General features: G+C 42.9%; 1 protein-coding gene across 2 annotated transcripts; it reads right to left on the reverse strand.

The window, feature by feature from the left end:
- Positions 1 to 340: 340 nt before the first annotated feature.
- Positions 341 to 10322, reverse strand: LOC103381167 (MAGUK p55 subfamily member 5-A). Of its 2 annotated transcripts, XM_008313402.3 has the most exons (15): positions 10103 to 10322; positions 8235 to 8368; positions 6829 to 7177; positions 6171 to 6379; positions 5663 to 5740; positions 4047 to 4166; positions 3616 to 3777; positions 3330 to 3407; positions 2808 to 2991; positions 1959 to 2027; positions 1787 to 1858; positions 1245 to 1406; positions 948 to 1150; positions 677 to 787; positions 341 to 578 (listed from the first exon to the last, which is right to left on the reverse strand). In XM_008313402.3, exons 3-15 carry the CDS (start codon positions 7154 to 7156, stop codon positions 402 to 404), a joined length of 1953 nt encoding a protein of 650 aa, XP_008311624.1. In that variant the 5' UTR covers positions 7157 to 7177; positions 8235 to 8368; positions 10103 to 10322; the 3' UTR covers positions 341 to 401. The 2 variants fall into 2 exon arrangements, with proteins under 2 accessions (XP_008311624.1, XP_024912736.1); XM_025056968.1 differs by lacking the exons at positions 6171 to 6379; positions 6829 to 7177 and adding an exon at positions 7231 to 7439 and having other exon boundaries at positions 7886 to 8368; positions 10103 to 10320.
- Between the last annotated feature and the right edge of the window lie 288 nt (positions 10323 to 10610).

Genomic DNA, 10610 nt, shown 5'->3' on the forward strand with positions numbered 1-10610 from the left:
ATGTTTTCAACATTGATAGTAGATCCAGACGACACTCACAGACAAACACAAACAACGCAAGACCATAAAATAATCAGTTGAAAAACGAAACAAAACAAATACATATTTACAAATATAAATAACAATTTAGAGCCAGAGACAAATATATTTGTTCAATTCATGACTTCGTACAGGATGGCATCGCCATCCAGCGTGGAAATATCTCACACACGCGCACACACAAATCTTCGCCTCCTCTACAAATAAGGAGAAAAGTGTGGGTCTATTTACTGGTCAGAGTCCTTCAGTGTCTCTCCATCCTCAGCAGCGTTTTTGTTTCTGGGTTCTTCTGAAGGTTCTATTTTTTTTTTTAATCCCTCTCTCCCTGAGATTCCTCGGTCGGCTCAGATCCTCCAGATCCTCTAGCAGAGCCAGGACGTGGGGACCCACTGTGGCTCCGTGTCCAGCTTGTCGATCAGCCTGCGCAGCTCGTGGAAGGCCTGGTCCTGGTCTGTGTTCACGATGGTGGCATCGAAGTAGTGACCGAAATAGTGCTCCATCTCCCGGGCCTTCTCGATCATCTCCTTCAGCTCCTCTGGCTGTGGAATCAAACAATGCGTCACTTGGCAAACATGACTGAGTGCTGCACAAAGACATCACACTGAGGTACAGGGCTGCACCTCTGCACACTGGATACCTTTGGTGTTTTACCCTGGGCGGCCAGCAGGATTCGTAGTCGTTCCTGAGAAGGAGGAGCGATGAAGATGACGTAGGGCTTGAGGTTTGAAGACCGCAAAACTCGTAGAGACTGATGACAGGAGGCGCAGTGACATTAAAATGGTAACAAAAACATATAGACCGTAACTATGTTTGTGTTAAAAATTAAATATATGTTCACGTACACATATACATTGTTAGATACATATATTATATAAATATATTATATTACTATAGATTTCATTTCCTACCCTTGTGTGCAGACACAGTAAACAGATTCGTCCAGAGTTGATGACGTGTCGGACTGAATCGGTGCTGGTCCCGTACAGGTTCTTCTCATAGTCTCCTGACTCGATGAACTTCCCTGAACCCAGGTCAGTTTCAAAGACGGCGCGACTCACAAAATGGTACTCACATCCGTTTCGTTCATGCGTCCTCGGGTTCCTGGTGGTGTCTGTGTCAAAAACACGACAGTGGAGAAAAAGATGTTGTCCATTTCATGTCTTTGTCCATGTCCACATATGGACTGGTACTTTTAATGGACTTACGTGGCACCGCTACAGCAAACTTTTCAGGTTCCTGGGTCAGAAGTCTGCGTCGCAGGTCGTCGAGTCCGCTGTTAGCAGGACCAATCAGAGCAATGGGTCGTTTCCTATTAGAAGGCTGGTGATAGAGCGACATCTCCTCGTATGTCAGGATGTCGTCATGGTCTGAGAAGAAAGACTTCTTTGTTTCAATTTTTTTTTGCACAGATGTGACTCAAACATTGGTGCCACATAAGCTCAGGAATATTTGGAATATTGACCAGATTTTCTTTTTTTCCCCAAGCATTTAGACTTTTTATAAATGAGCTCTTTTCAGTGTGAACACTAGGCGGCAGCAGTGTGCATGTTTCCTGCTGGACATCTGCTGGTTCCTCCTCAGCTCTAGTCTAATCTGACCTTTGACACAGAGTCCGGACCAGCTGCTGTGTGAGAGAAAGCTATGTCAAGTACAGCTAACAGACTTGACGGCTGTGTGAAGTGGCCACCAGGGGGATTACAGAGTCTGACTGGTACAAATAACAACAACAAGTTAGTTTGAGTCTCACCAGTGTTTTTACTGACGTTGGTCTTGTTCTTCTTCTTCTGTTTCTTGTTCTTCTTTGAATACCAATTCTTCCCTGAAATACAGCAAAGATCAACGGTGGATTATTATTTCTGTCATGATTGACACTTCAGATCAATTCTTTTCTTTGGGTTTATAACCCATCCTCAGGTCACCTTGCTGCTCCTGACTCCTCTCTGTTAAGGTTTTCTTCAAGGACTCTCTCTGATGCTGGAAACTTTTCCCTGAGAAATGACAATGGGAACAGTTGAACAGACGTTCACCACAAATAAAATTCAGATTTTTTAATTTTTTTTTTTAATGAAATGGTTCTGACAGGAGAGCTGATGTGAGAACATTAACATGTTTTTTAAAAAATAAAACATGACGATATCATTTAAAGAAATCACAGTTGGCACCAGTTATGTTCCATGGTTCATAACCCAGTGTTTCTTCAGTTACACCAGGCTTGGAAAATTGTGACAATATCACAGAATAATCTTCCTGTCAGAGTCAGAAGAATGGTGAGAAATGAAAAACTTACAACCAGGTAGGAAGAGTCTGCTGTTCATTTCTGAAGAACTGGGAGATTCATTATTATGCACATACATTTTCAAAAAGTACTTCATCAGGTGTATTTACTTTTTGAGGATTCTTACTCGCAGTACTTCCAGCGGATCAGATAAGTTTGCCTCCTGTGACTGCAGTAAAACCTGTCTCTCTCAGTCCAGCCGTTGGTCAAATCCACTTCAGCCTCTCATGTTTACTCTCGCAGCTTAAGCTCGTCTGCATGCAACTGTGGTCGTGACACTTTGGTCACAGTCTGAGAGAAGCTCAGAGTACACATTACACACTGGTACACCAGATCACTAACATGTACGTGTTGGATTGAAGGAGGTTTTAACACATGATGGAGGAACATGTGTGATGACGTTGATGTTCATAATAATAATAATAATAATAATAATAAAAATAATGCTGAGGGAAATAGAAATATCTGGTTGAAGCACCACTGGGATCCAGACCTGGAATGAGTCCAGCCAGAGGCTGGTTGTCCTCATCTCCATCCCTGTAGGCCTGCCACCAGTTGGGGTCGTCCTGACTGATGACGTGGAGGATGTCTCCTCTCTGGAAGGAAAAGCCCAGCTCCCGACACGGCACAAAGGGGTCGTCACAGGGGTCGTAGTCAAAGTAAGCTCGAACGTGAACCTGAGGAAAAAATGTTTTACTACATGAAGGTGGGTGACGTACACATGCTCTCACACACACACTAACACACACGCACACAGACACAAAGTTGATGTACAAAAGAATTTTATTTTTTCTGAATTTTAACCACAAAAATTGACATAGCTAATTATTTTAAGGCAAATGAGTGTATGTTTAGTCTTTTATGATAAACTTTTATTTTCGGAGATTTGTTTAGGAATTTATTGGTATAGTATTTTACTGTGATCAAAAGTTGACGTACCATGGTATAGTATTTTTATGTTCCCAACACACACACACACACACACACACAGACACAGACATGATTATAGACCTACCACAGTCTGTCGGTGTGGAGTAGGTTTCATCTGAGAGCTGGGGATGAGGACGAAGGTCAGGGTGCCGTGCATTTGTTGCTGATAGAAAAGAGAAAAAAAGAATACATGTGAAATATGACAGAAATATTCCATATTCAAATTCCATAGAAAACATTTTCACTGAAAAACATTAAATTTGAGAATCAACCTGTTATTGATTAAAGATTGATTTACTTGAAAAATGCAGATTTGAAGACAAATCTAAACCTGAAGAGTTGACACCAAGTCTCTAGTCTCAGACCCTCACCAGTAGGTCGTGGACTTCGTTGACGTGTTTCCCACGTATGGGAATCCCATTGACCTCCAGGATTTCGTCTCCCTCGCCGAGGAGGCCACTGCGCTCTGCCGCCCCACCTTTAACCACCCGACTCACCACCACACTGTCCACGTCGTTACGAACTGTAGCCCCCTGATTTAAATAAATCACAACAAACAAACAAATCAAATATATTTCAATGCTATCAGTGGTTCAATACGATACAAAGACAGACATTTTCTGACTGCTTCTGATTTGAAGTCACACTCTTTAAAACACACTTCTCAAAGGCAACAAAAGGGCCCAGTACTGACACATTTACTTTGATAACATTTCTGTCTGTTTGTCTTTGTCTCTCACTGATTTATCTTTGAAGATTAAAGCAGTTTAAACGGCCGACACACAGAAAGACGCAGTCTCACCAGCGGAGTGTCACACGTTTTCTCCAACCGCACCACTTTGACCGTCTCTCCAAGGTACTGGGTCACATGACCCTCGGCCGACTCCTGCTCCGCCACACTGTCGTGAGCCTGCACCAGTGCCTGCCGTAACACAGACAGACAGGGGGGTTAGGGACAGGTTATGGGACATACAGTAAATGTGTCCAGATCAGGAGTCTGTTCACAGCTGGTTCGTGAGTGGAAGACACAGAAAAAAAAACCCATTATTGTTGTTGTTTGTATTTGTAAAATGTCTCGTGAGTGGAAGACACAGAAAAAAAAACATTATTATTGTTGTTTGTATTTGTAAAATGTAGATAAAACATTATTAGATAAAACAAATTGAGACTTTGGCCAATCACATGTCTGAGAAAATGAAAAGACAAAGTTAAGTCTCTGGCCTCTGTCAACTCCAACAATCACATCTGCATATCACTGGCATTTGATAATGAATTACACACACTTCACGTCTCTGATAGACTCAAAGTCCTGGAATTTGTGCTCTCTTTATGTCTCGACAATTTGTCATGACAAGAGCCAAGTTAATCCTCTTTTAATTTTTTTTTTTTTTTAGCTGTGAAGACTGGTGTAATTGTTCTGAACGACACCATAGATCATCTTTGGATCAGTCGTGGTTCCTCCTCTCCCATCCACTTTACTGGAGAGGAGGATTCACCTTGAAGGGAGGACGAGGAGCAGAAGAACTCATCAATCTGAATGACTGAGTATCAACACAGAGAAGCTGTGAGTGAGTCCAGAGCAGCACAGTGCAAACACACACACACACACAAAACGTCATGGAAACTGGAAACGTCACAAGCAGAAGAGGTGACCCAGGTCACGTCTTCATTTACATGGAGGACGTTCTTCATCAACTACATTAATATTTGAAGCAAAACAATGAGATGACTTTGAAAACATGAACTTTTGCCCAAAAATAATGAATAATAAATAAGCCACAGACATAACTAAATATGACTATTTACAACAAATACTTATAGTATATTAATACTGTTTAAATTACTAACACTATACTTTTATCATTACTATTCCAGTAAAAATAAATATTTAGGTTATTTTTATGATTACTACTTTACTGCAGCTAAGTTGCTAATGTTGCTGATTACAAATACTTTCATTACTGTGATGTTAATGTTACTATATTTATAATATATTACGATCGCATTGATTCTTCATTACAATAGTACATTCCTCTTTTATAAAATATATTTCTGATGTTACAAAATATTTCACTCTTAGAATATTACACTATCTCACTAACTCATCAAAATTCTACACTGCTCTTCTGTTAAAATCTTATATTCTACACTGCTCTTCTGTTAAAATCTAATCTAAAATTTTCATATATATTCTATGTTAATAACCTTAAATGTTACATATTATATTTATATCATTTTTTAAAAAAATATTCTAAATTCATTTTATTTTTTGTTTTAACTCTTTACACAGTTAAACCTGTCGTGACACTACAGCTGACCGGTGCAGGCTCACCGACACTGGGTGGCGCTGCATCCACGATCATACTGTAGGTCAAGGAGGTGAAGTGGAAGACAACGGCTCTAGTGCTGATCTCTGACCTGCAGGTGAGGATGCGTGAGCAGAGCCCTGAGCTCTGGGCCTTCCCTCTCTGGGCTGGACTGGAGAATCTTCTGGACCTGAAGAGGAAACAAAGAAACACTGTGTCGTCGTTGATCTTCTGCTAATGTGAAGTATGTTTGTTGGGCTGTTTTTTGGACTTCTCCAGGTTCCTGCCAATCACTGTCTGCTCACAACAAAACAGCCATCAGCTACAAATTAAACAGCTCCAGTGAGACTGCTCTGAAGGGCCTGAATTACCCTCCCAGCCTCTGTGTGACAGACAGGACTTCTAATGTTTTAATGTCCGACGGCTGTGGAGAAATCACTCAATCTCAGTCAGTCAGTTTTACTTCAGGAGAGACCAGTAGGAGAGAGAACAAGAGTGGCAGGTGGTTCTGACCCACCCAGACATGAAGACAAAAGACTTTTGTTGCTGTCACTTTAGGAACAGAGGGTTTTTTTTATTTAGTCCCCTTTAACATCCTGAAAGTTGATATTTGAGTGTACCTCCTGGCAGAGATCCTGTGCCTGTAAGGTGAGAGCTGAGCTGGGCGTGACTCTACCCGTGGGCTGGGACACGGCACTGAAGATGGTGTAGGCATCTTTGAAGTGGTCCTTGTTGAGAAGCTGCAGCAGCAGCTCCACGTCCTGCTGGCTCTCAGTGTCAGTCAGCCGCTGCTGCATCCACCTCACAGCCTGCAGCAGCTCCTCCATCTCTGAGAGACAGACACACATGATGATGATGATGATGAAGAAGAAGGAGCATGTGTGTTATATTCCCTGACAGGACCCACACCCCCCCACACCCTCCACATCAACACAATCACTGTCATTGCCTCGAAACTGAACTTAATAAAAAAAAACAGTAATCACTCGCAAATGCCTTTCTTATCAGACAATGTGAATTAAAGTCATTGATACAATTAAAATTAATTTGCCATGTTAACTTTTTTCTCCCCAAGGAAATAGCTCTGCTCCCCCTAAGGGGACCTGACCCCTAATTTGGGAGACACTCCCCCTTGGCTCTGCCCCCTTATTTGTCCTCTTCTTTTTAGAATTTTTTTTTGTGGACCTTTACAATTGCCCATTCTTATCCCCCTCCTCACCTCCTTCAGCCCCCTCCCTAAGATCACCCCCCACCCTCTACCCTCTACCCTCAACTCACCAGCCTGGGGATCAGGGCAGCATGTGTCTGTGACGGCCTTCTCCTTGCCCTCAAAGGTGGGATTGTCAATACCCACCTTGGGGTTCTGAGAAAGCTTCCTGAGTCTCAGAGATGCATCGGGGTTGATGTCGTGCCTCCCCCTGCCCTCTTCCTCTCTTCTCTTCTTCAGCTCTTCCTGGTAGTGCTGGATCCTCTCCATATGGATGCTGCTGTGTGGAGATTTGACGAGGCTGCTCTCCTCCCCTGGACAGTCCACGGCTCTCTCCCTGTGGCTCCTGCCCTGACCGTAAGGCTCCTGTGCATATCCGTTTGTGTGGGAGGTGATCATCTTGGCCCGAGTCGCCTTTACCTTTTTTTTATTTAGTCCCCTTTAACATCCTGAAAGTTGATATTTGAGTGTACCTCCTGGCAGAGATCCTGTGCCTGTAAGGTGAGAGCTGAGCTGGGCGTGACTCTACCCGTGGGCTGGGACACGGCACTGAAGATGGTGTAGGCATCTTTGAAGTGGTCCTTGTTGAGAAGCTGCAGCAGCAGCTCCACGTCCTGCTGGCTCTCAGTGTCAGTCAGACGCTGCTGCATCCACCTCACAGCCTGCAGCAGCTCCTCCATCTCTGAGAGACAGACACAGATGATGATGATGATGAAGAAGAAGGAGCATGTGTGTTATATTCCCTGACAGGACCCACACCCCCCCACACCCTCCACATCAACACAATCACGGTCATTGCCTCGAAACTGAACTTAATAAAAAAAAACAGTAATCACTCGCAAATGCCTTTCTTATCAGACAATGTGAATTAAAGTCATTGATACAATTAAAATTAATTTGCCATGTTAACTTTTTTCTCCCCAAGGAAATAGCTCTGCTCCCCCTAAGGGGACCTGACCCCTAATTTGGGAGACACTCCCCCTTGGCTCTGCCCCCTTATTTGTCCTCTTCTTTTTAGAATTTTTTTTTGTGGACCTTTACAATTGCCCATTCTTATCCCCCTCCTCACCTCCTTCAGCCCCCTCCCTAAGATCACCCCCCACCCTCTACCCTCTACCCTCAACTCACCAGCCTGGGGATCAGGGCAGCATGTGTCTGTGACGGCCTTCTCCTTGCCCTCAAAGGTGGGATTGTCAATCCCCACCTTGGGGTTCTGAGAAAGCTTCCTGAGTCTCAGAGATGCATCGGGGTTGATGTCGTGCCTCCCCCTGCCCTCTTCCTCTCTTCTCTTCTTCAGCTCTTCCTGGTAGTGCTGGATCCTCTCCATATGGATGCTGCTGTGTGGAGGTTTGACGAGGCTGCTCTCCTCCCCTGGACAGTCCACGGCTCTCTCCCTGTGGCTCCTGCCCTGACCGTAAGGCTCCTGTGCATATCCGTTTGTGTGGGAGGTGATCATCTTGGCCCGAGTCGCCTTTACCTCTGACCAGCACAGAGTTTCCAGAGATTTTCTCAAGTGTTTACGAGTCTCTGGAGCTGGACGTGCTGACTTCAGGAGCCATAGGCCAGCACGGAAGCACGAGGATGTTTAGGCACTGTCTGAAAACTATCACCCTGAAAAGAAAAAAAAAGAAAAGTTACCTGAACTCACATGGATGTGATAATGTCAGTGTTCACACACTGAACAAAAGACTTAAAAATGTTAACAATTCAGCTGGAGTATGTAACACAAGTGAAAACAAACACAACAAAGAGATAAAAAAAGTGATTCACAACTGACTATTTTACACACATTAAAGAAGAAGGCTGTATTAGTTCATCAAACATTTGTTTAAGGATATTTAAGGAGATTTGAAGACATTTTTTTGTCAAAAATGTCTTCAAATCTTTCTTGTCTGATCACTGTCCAGCTGACCATGTGGACTACTGCTCCTTCTACTACATTTATAAACATTTCTTTCTCGCCTCCCCCCCTCAGTGGACTACTGCTCCTTCTACTACATTTCTTTCTCGCCTCCCCCCCTCGGTGCTGTTGCTGCTGCTAAGCTGCAAAAAAGCATGGGCTCCCAGACTCAACTAAGCCCACAGGAACAGATGGCCTGTTGGCAGTCTTCACCGTTGATCTGCCACACACTGCCACTCGTAACAGCGCTAAACGCTTCTGCGGGGGATTGGTTTGGACACTTGGACCAAGAGCTGCGGGGGATAGACCTGCCAGACGTAATTAGCTGTAGAAAGTAGGTAAAGGAGGGAGGTGGGATGGGGGTGGGGGTGAGGTACTGCAAGGTGATGACAGAAGATTTGAGTCCAACAGTGATGAAAAGATGGCTTTTCATGATGAAGCTGTTTATCTGACTGTGGGGTTTTCTTCATGTCACCAGTTGGCTAATAACGAATGAAACATTTCTACTGGACTTACAGTTAAATCTGGTAGAGGTTGCTCTGAGCACAGCTTAATCTTGAACCCCCCATCCCACCCCCTTTCTAACCATCAATAGGACAAGGAATTTAAAAGCAAATTGACTAAACAGTCTTCCTGGGTCGACAAATATTAAAACAAGTGTTTCTCAAGTTGTACAGCACCAAAAAAAAAAGTACAGATTTTCCACCGAATATTTGCTCGTGAAATATTTACCATCTGCTATACAGATGAGGACAACTGACATAGTAGTTTGTAAATGTATTGGGATAATGAAGTGGAATCTGAACAGAGACTAAATGGTTTAAAGACAAATTAAAGAATCCCTTATCATTGATTTAACTGTACACCTTTATTTTCACAGATATATTTCCCTCAAACATACAATATACACCTACAGCTATTTTTCAACTAAATTGGTTTACAAATATAAATCTTAAAATTTTTCAACTAAATTGGTTTACAAATAAAAATCTTAAATCACGTCTTATGTACATATGTACATACATATATATACATACATATATATATATATATTTCTGCAGACTCGATAATCACTGCTTATTCCGTTCTGCACATGTATTCCAAATACCCACAGAAAACTTTAAAACTAAAAACTTGACTAAACTAAACTTGCGTGTGTGTGTTTGTGTGTAAAACAACAACAACACAGAAGCGGTTAGCTTGGTTAACTCATTTCGGAGGTATTTAAGCCTCGTTGTCCGCAACAAACAAACAGGCAACTGCCGGGAACAAATGAATAAAAGAGCAGCACGTTTATTTAACATTTAACGCATCCGGAAAACTTAGTTGAAAGACGCATCTTTCCGAATAGTGCTAACGTAACATTAGCCGGAATTTTAAATTAGCTTAGCATCCCGTTACCGCTAACTACGTAGCAAAAGGGTCAACACGAAGTTTATACTCACCACTGAAGAGGAGAACATATCCCACCGTTAATTCTTATTTACTCAGTCATCTGTGCATTTGGTTGGAATTCTAGCGAACAACAAAACCGTTATCTCTCTCCACGGGAGCTCATTCAGCCGCAGCCGTGACTGGTGACCGGCCGCTGTGTCTTGACTCTGGAAACTTGGAGCCATGGCTGAAAAAACACACCGTGGCCGGTGTTTGGTGTCATCCCCTTGGTAACAAACTAGCTACACGGCGCCCCCTATCCGTTAATCACCGAAGTTACCAACATGGCTGCCATATCCGTTAATCACCGAAGTTACCAACAACACAAACAAGTCAAGTCAAGTGCTACAACATTCAGCTTCTGTTGCACATCTTTTAACCTTTAACCTTTAAATCACAACTGGCAATATTTTCACCGTATATGTCGAATATTACACGTAAAACAAGTAGCATTCCTGTGCATCTACCTCACAGTAGGTCTTAAATTACACCATAAGGATAGAGACAAAAACAAGAGCT

The sequence above is a fragment of the Cynoglossus semilaevis genome, chromosome 7 (assembly GCF_000523025.1).
Source record: "Cynoglossus semilaevis isolate Cse_v1.0 chromosome 7, Cse_v1.0, whole genome shotgun sequence".
NCBI lineage: Eukaryota > Metazoa > Chordata > Actinopteri > Pleuronectiformes > Cynoglossidae > Cynoglossus > Cynoglossus semilaevis.

What these genes read in the sequence shown, in the direction of transcription:
- LOC103381167 (XM_008313402.3), bottom strand. Translation starts at nt 7,156, where the DNA reads ATGATCACCTCCCACACAAACGGATATGCACAGGAGCCTTACGGTCAG. An exon ending in CTCCACACCGACAGACTGTG is followed by an intron (nt 2,992 to 3,329) that starts GTAGGTCTATAA and finishes TTTTTTCCTCAG; the next exon opens with GTTCACGTTCGAGCTTACTT. An exon ending in TACTGTGTCTGCACACAAGG is followed by an intron (nt 788 to 947) that starts GTAGGAAATGAA and finishes TCCTGTCATCAG; the next exon opens with TCTCTACGAGTTTTGCGGTC.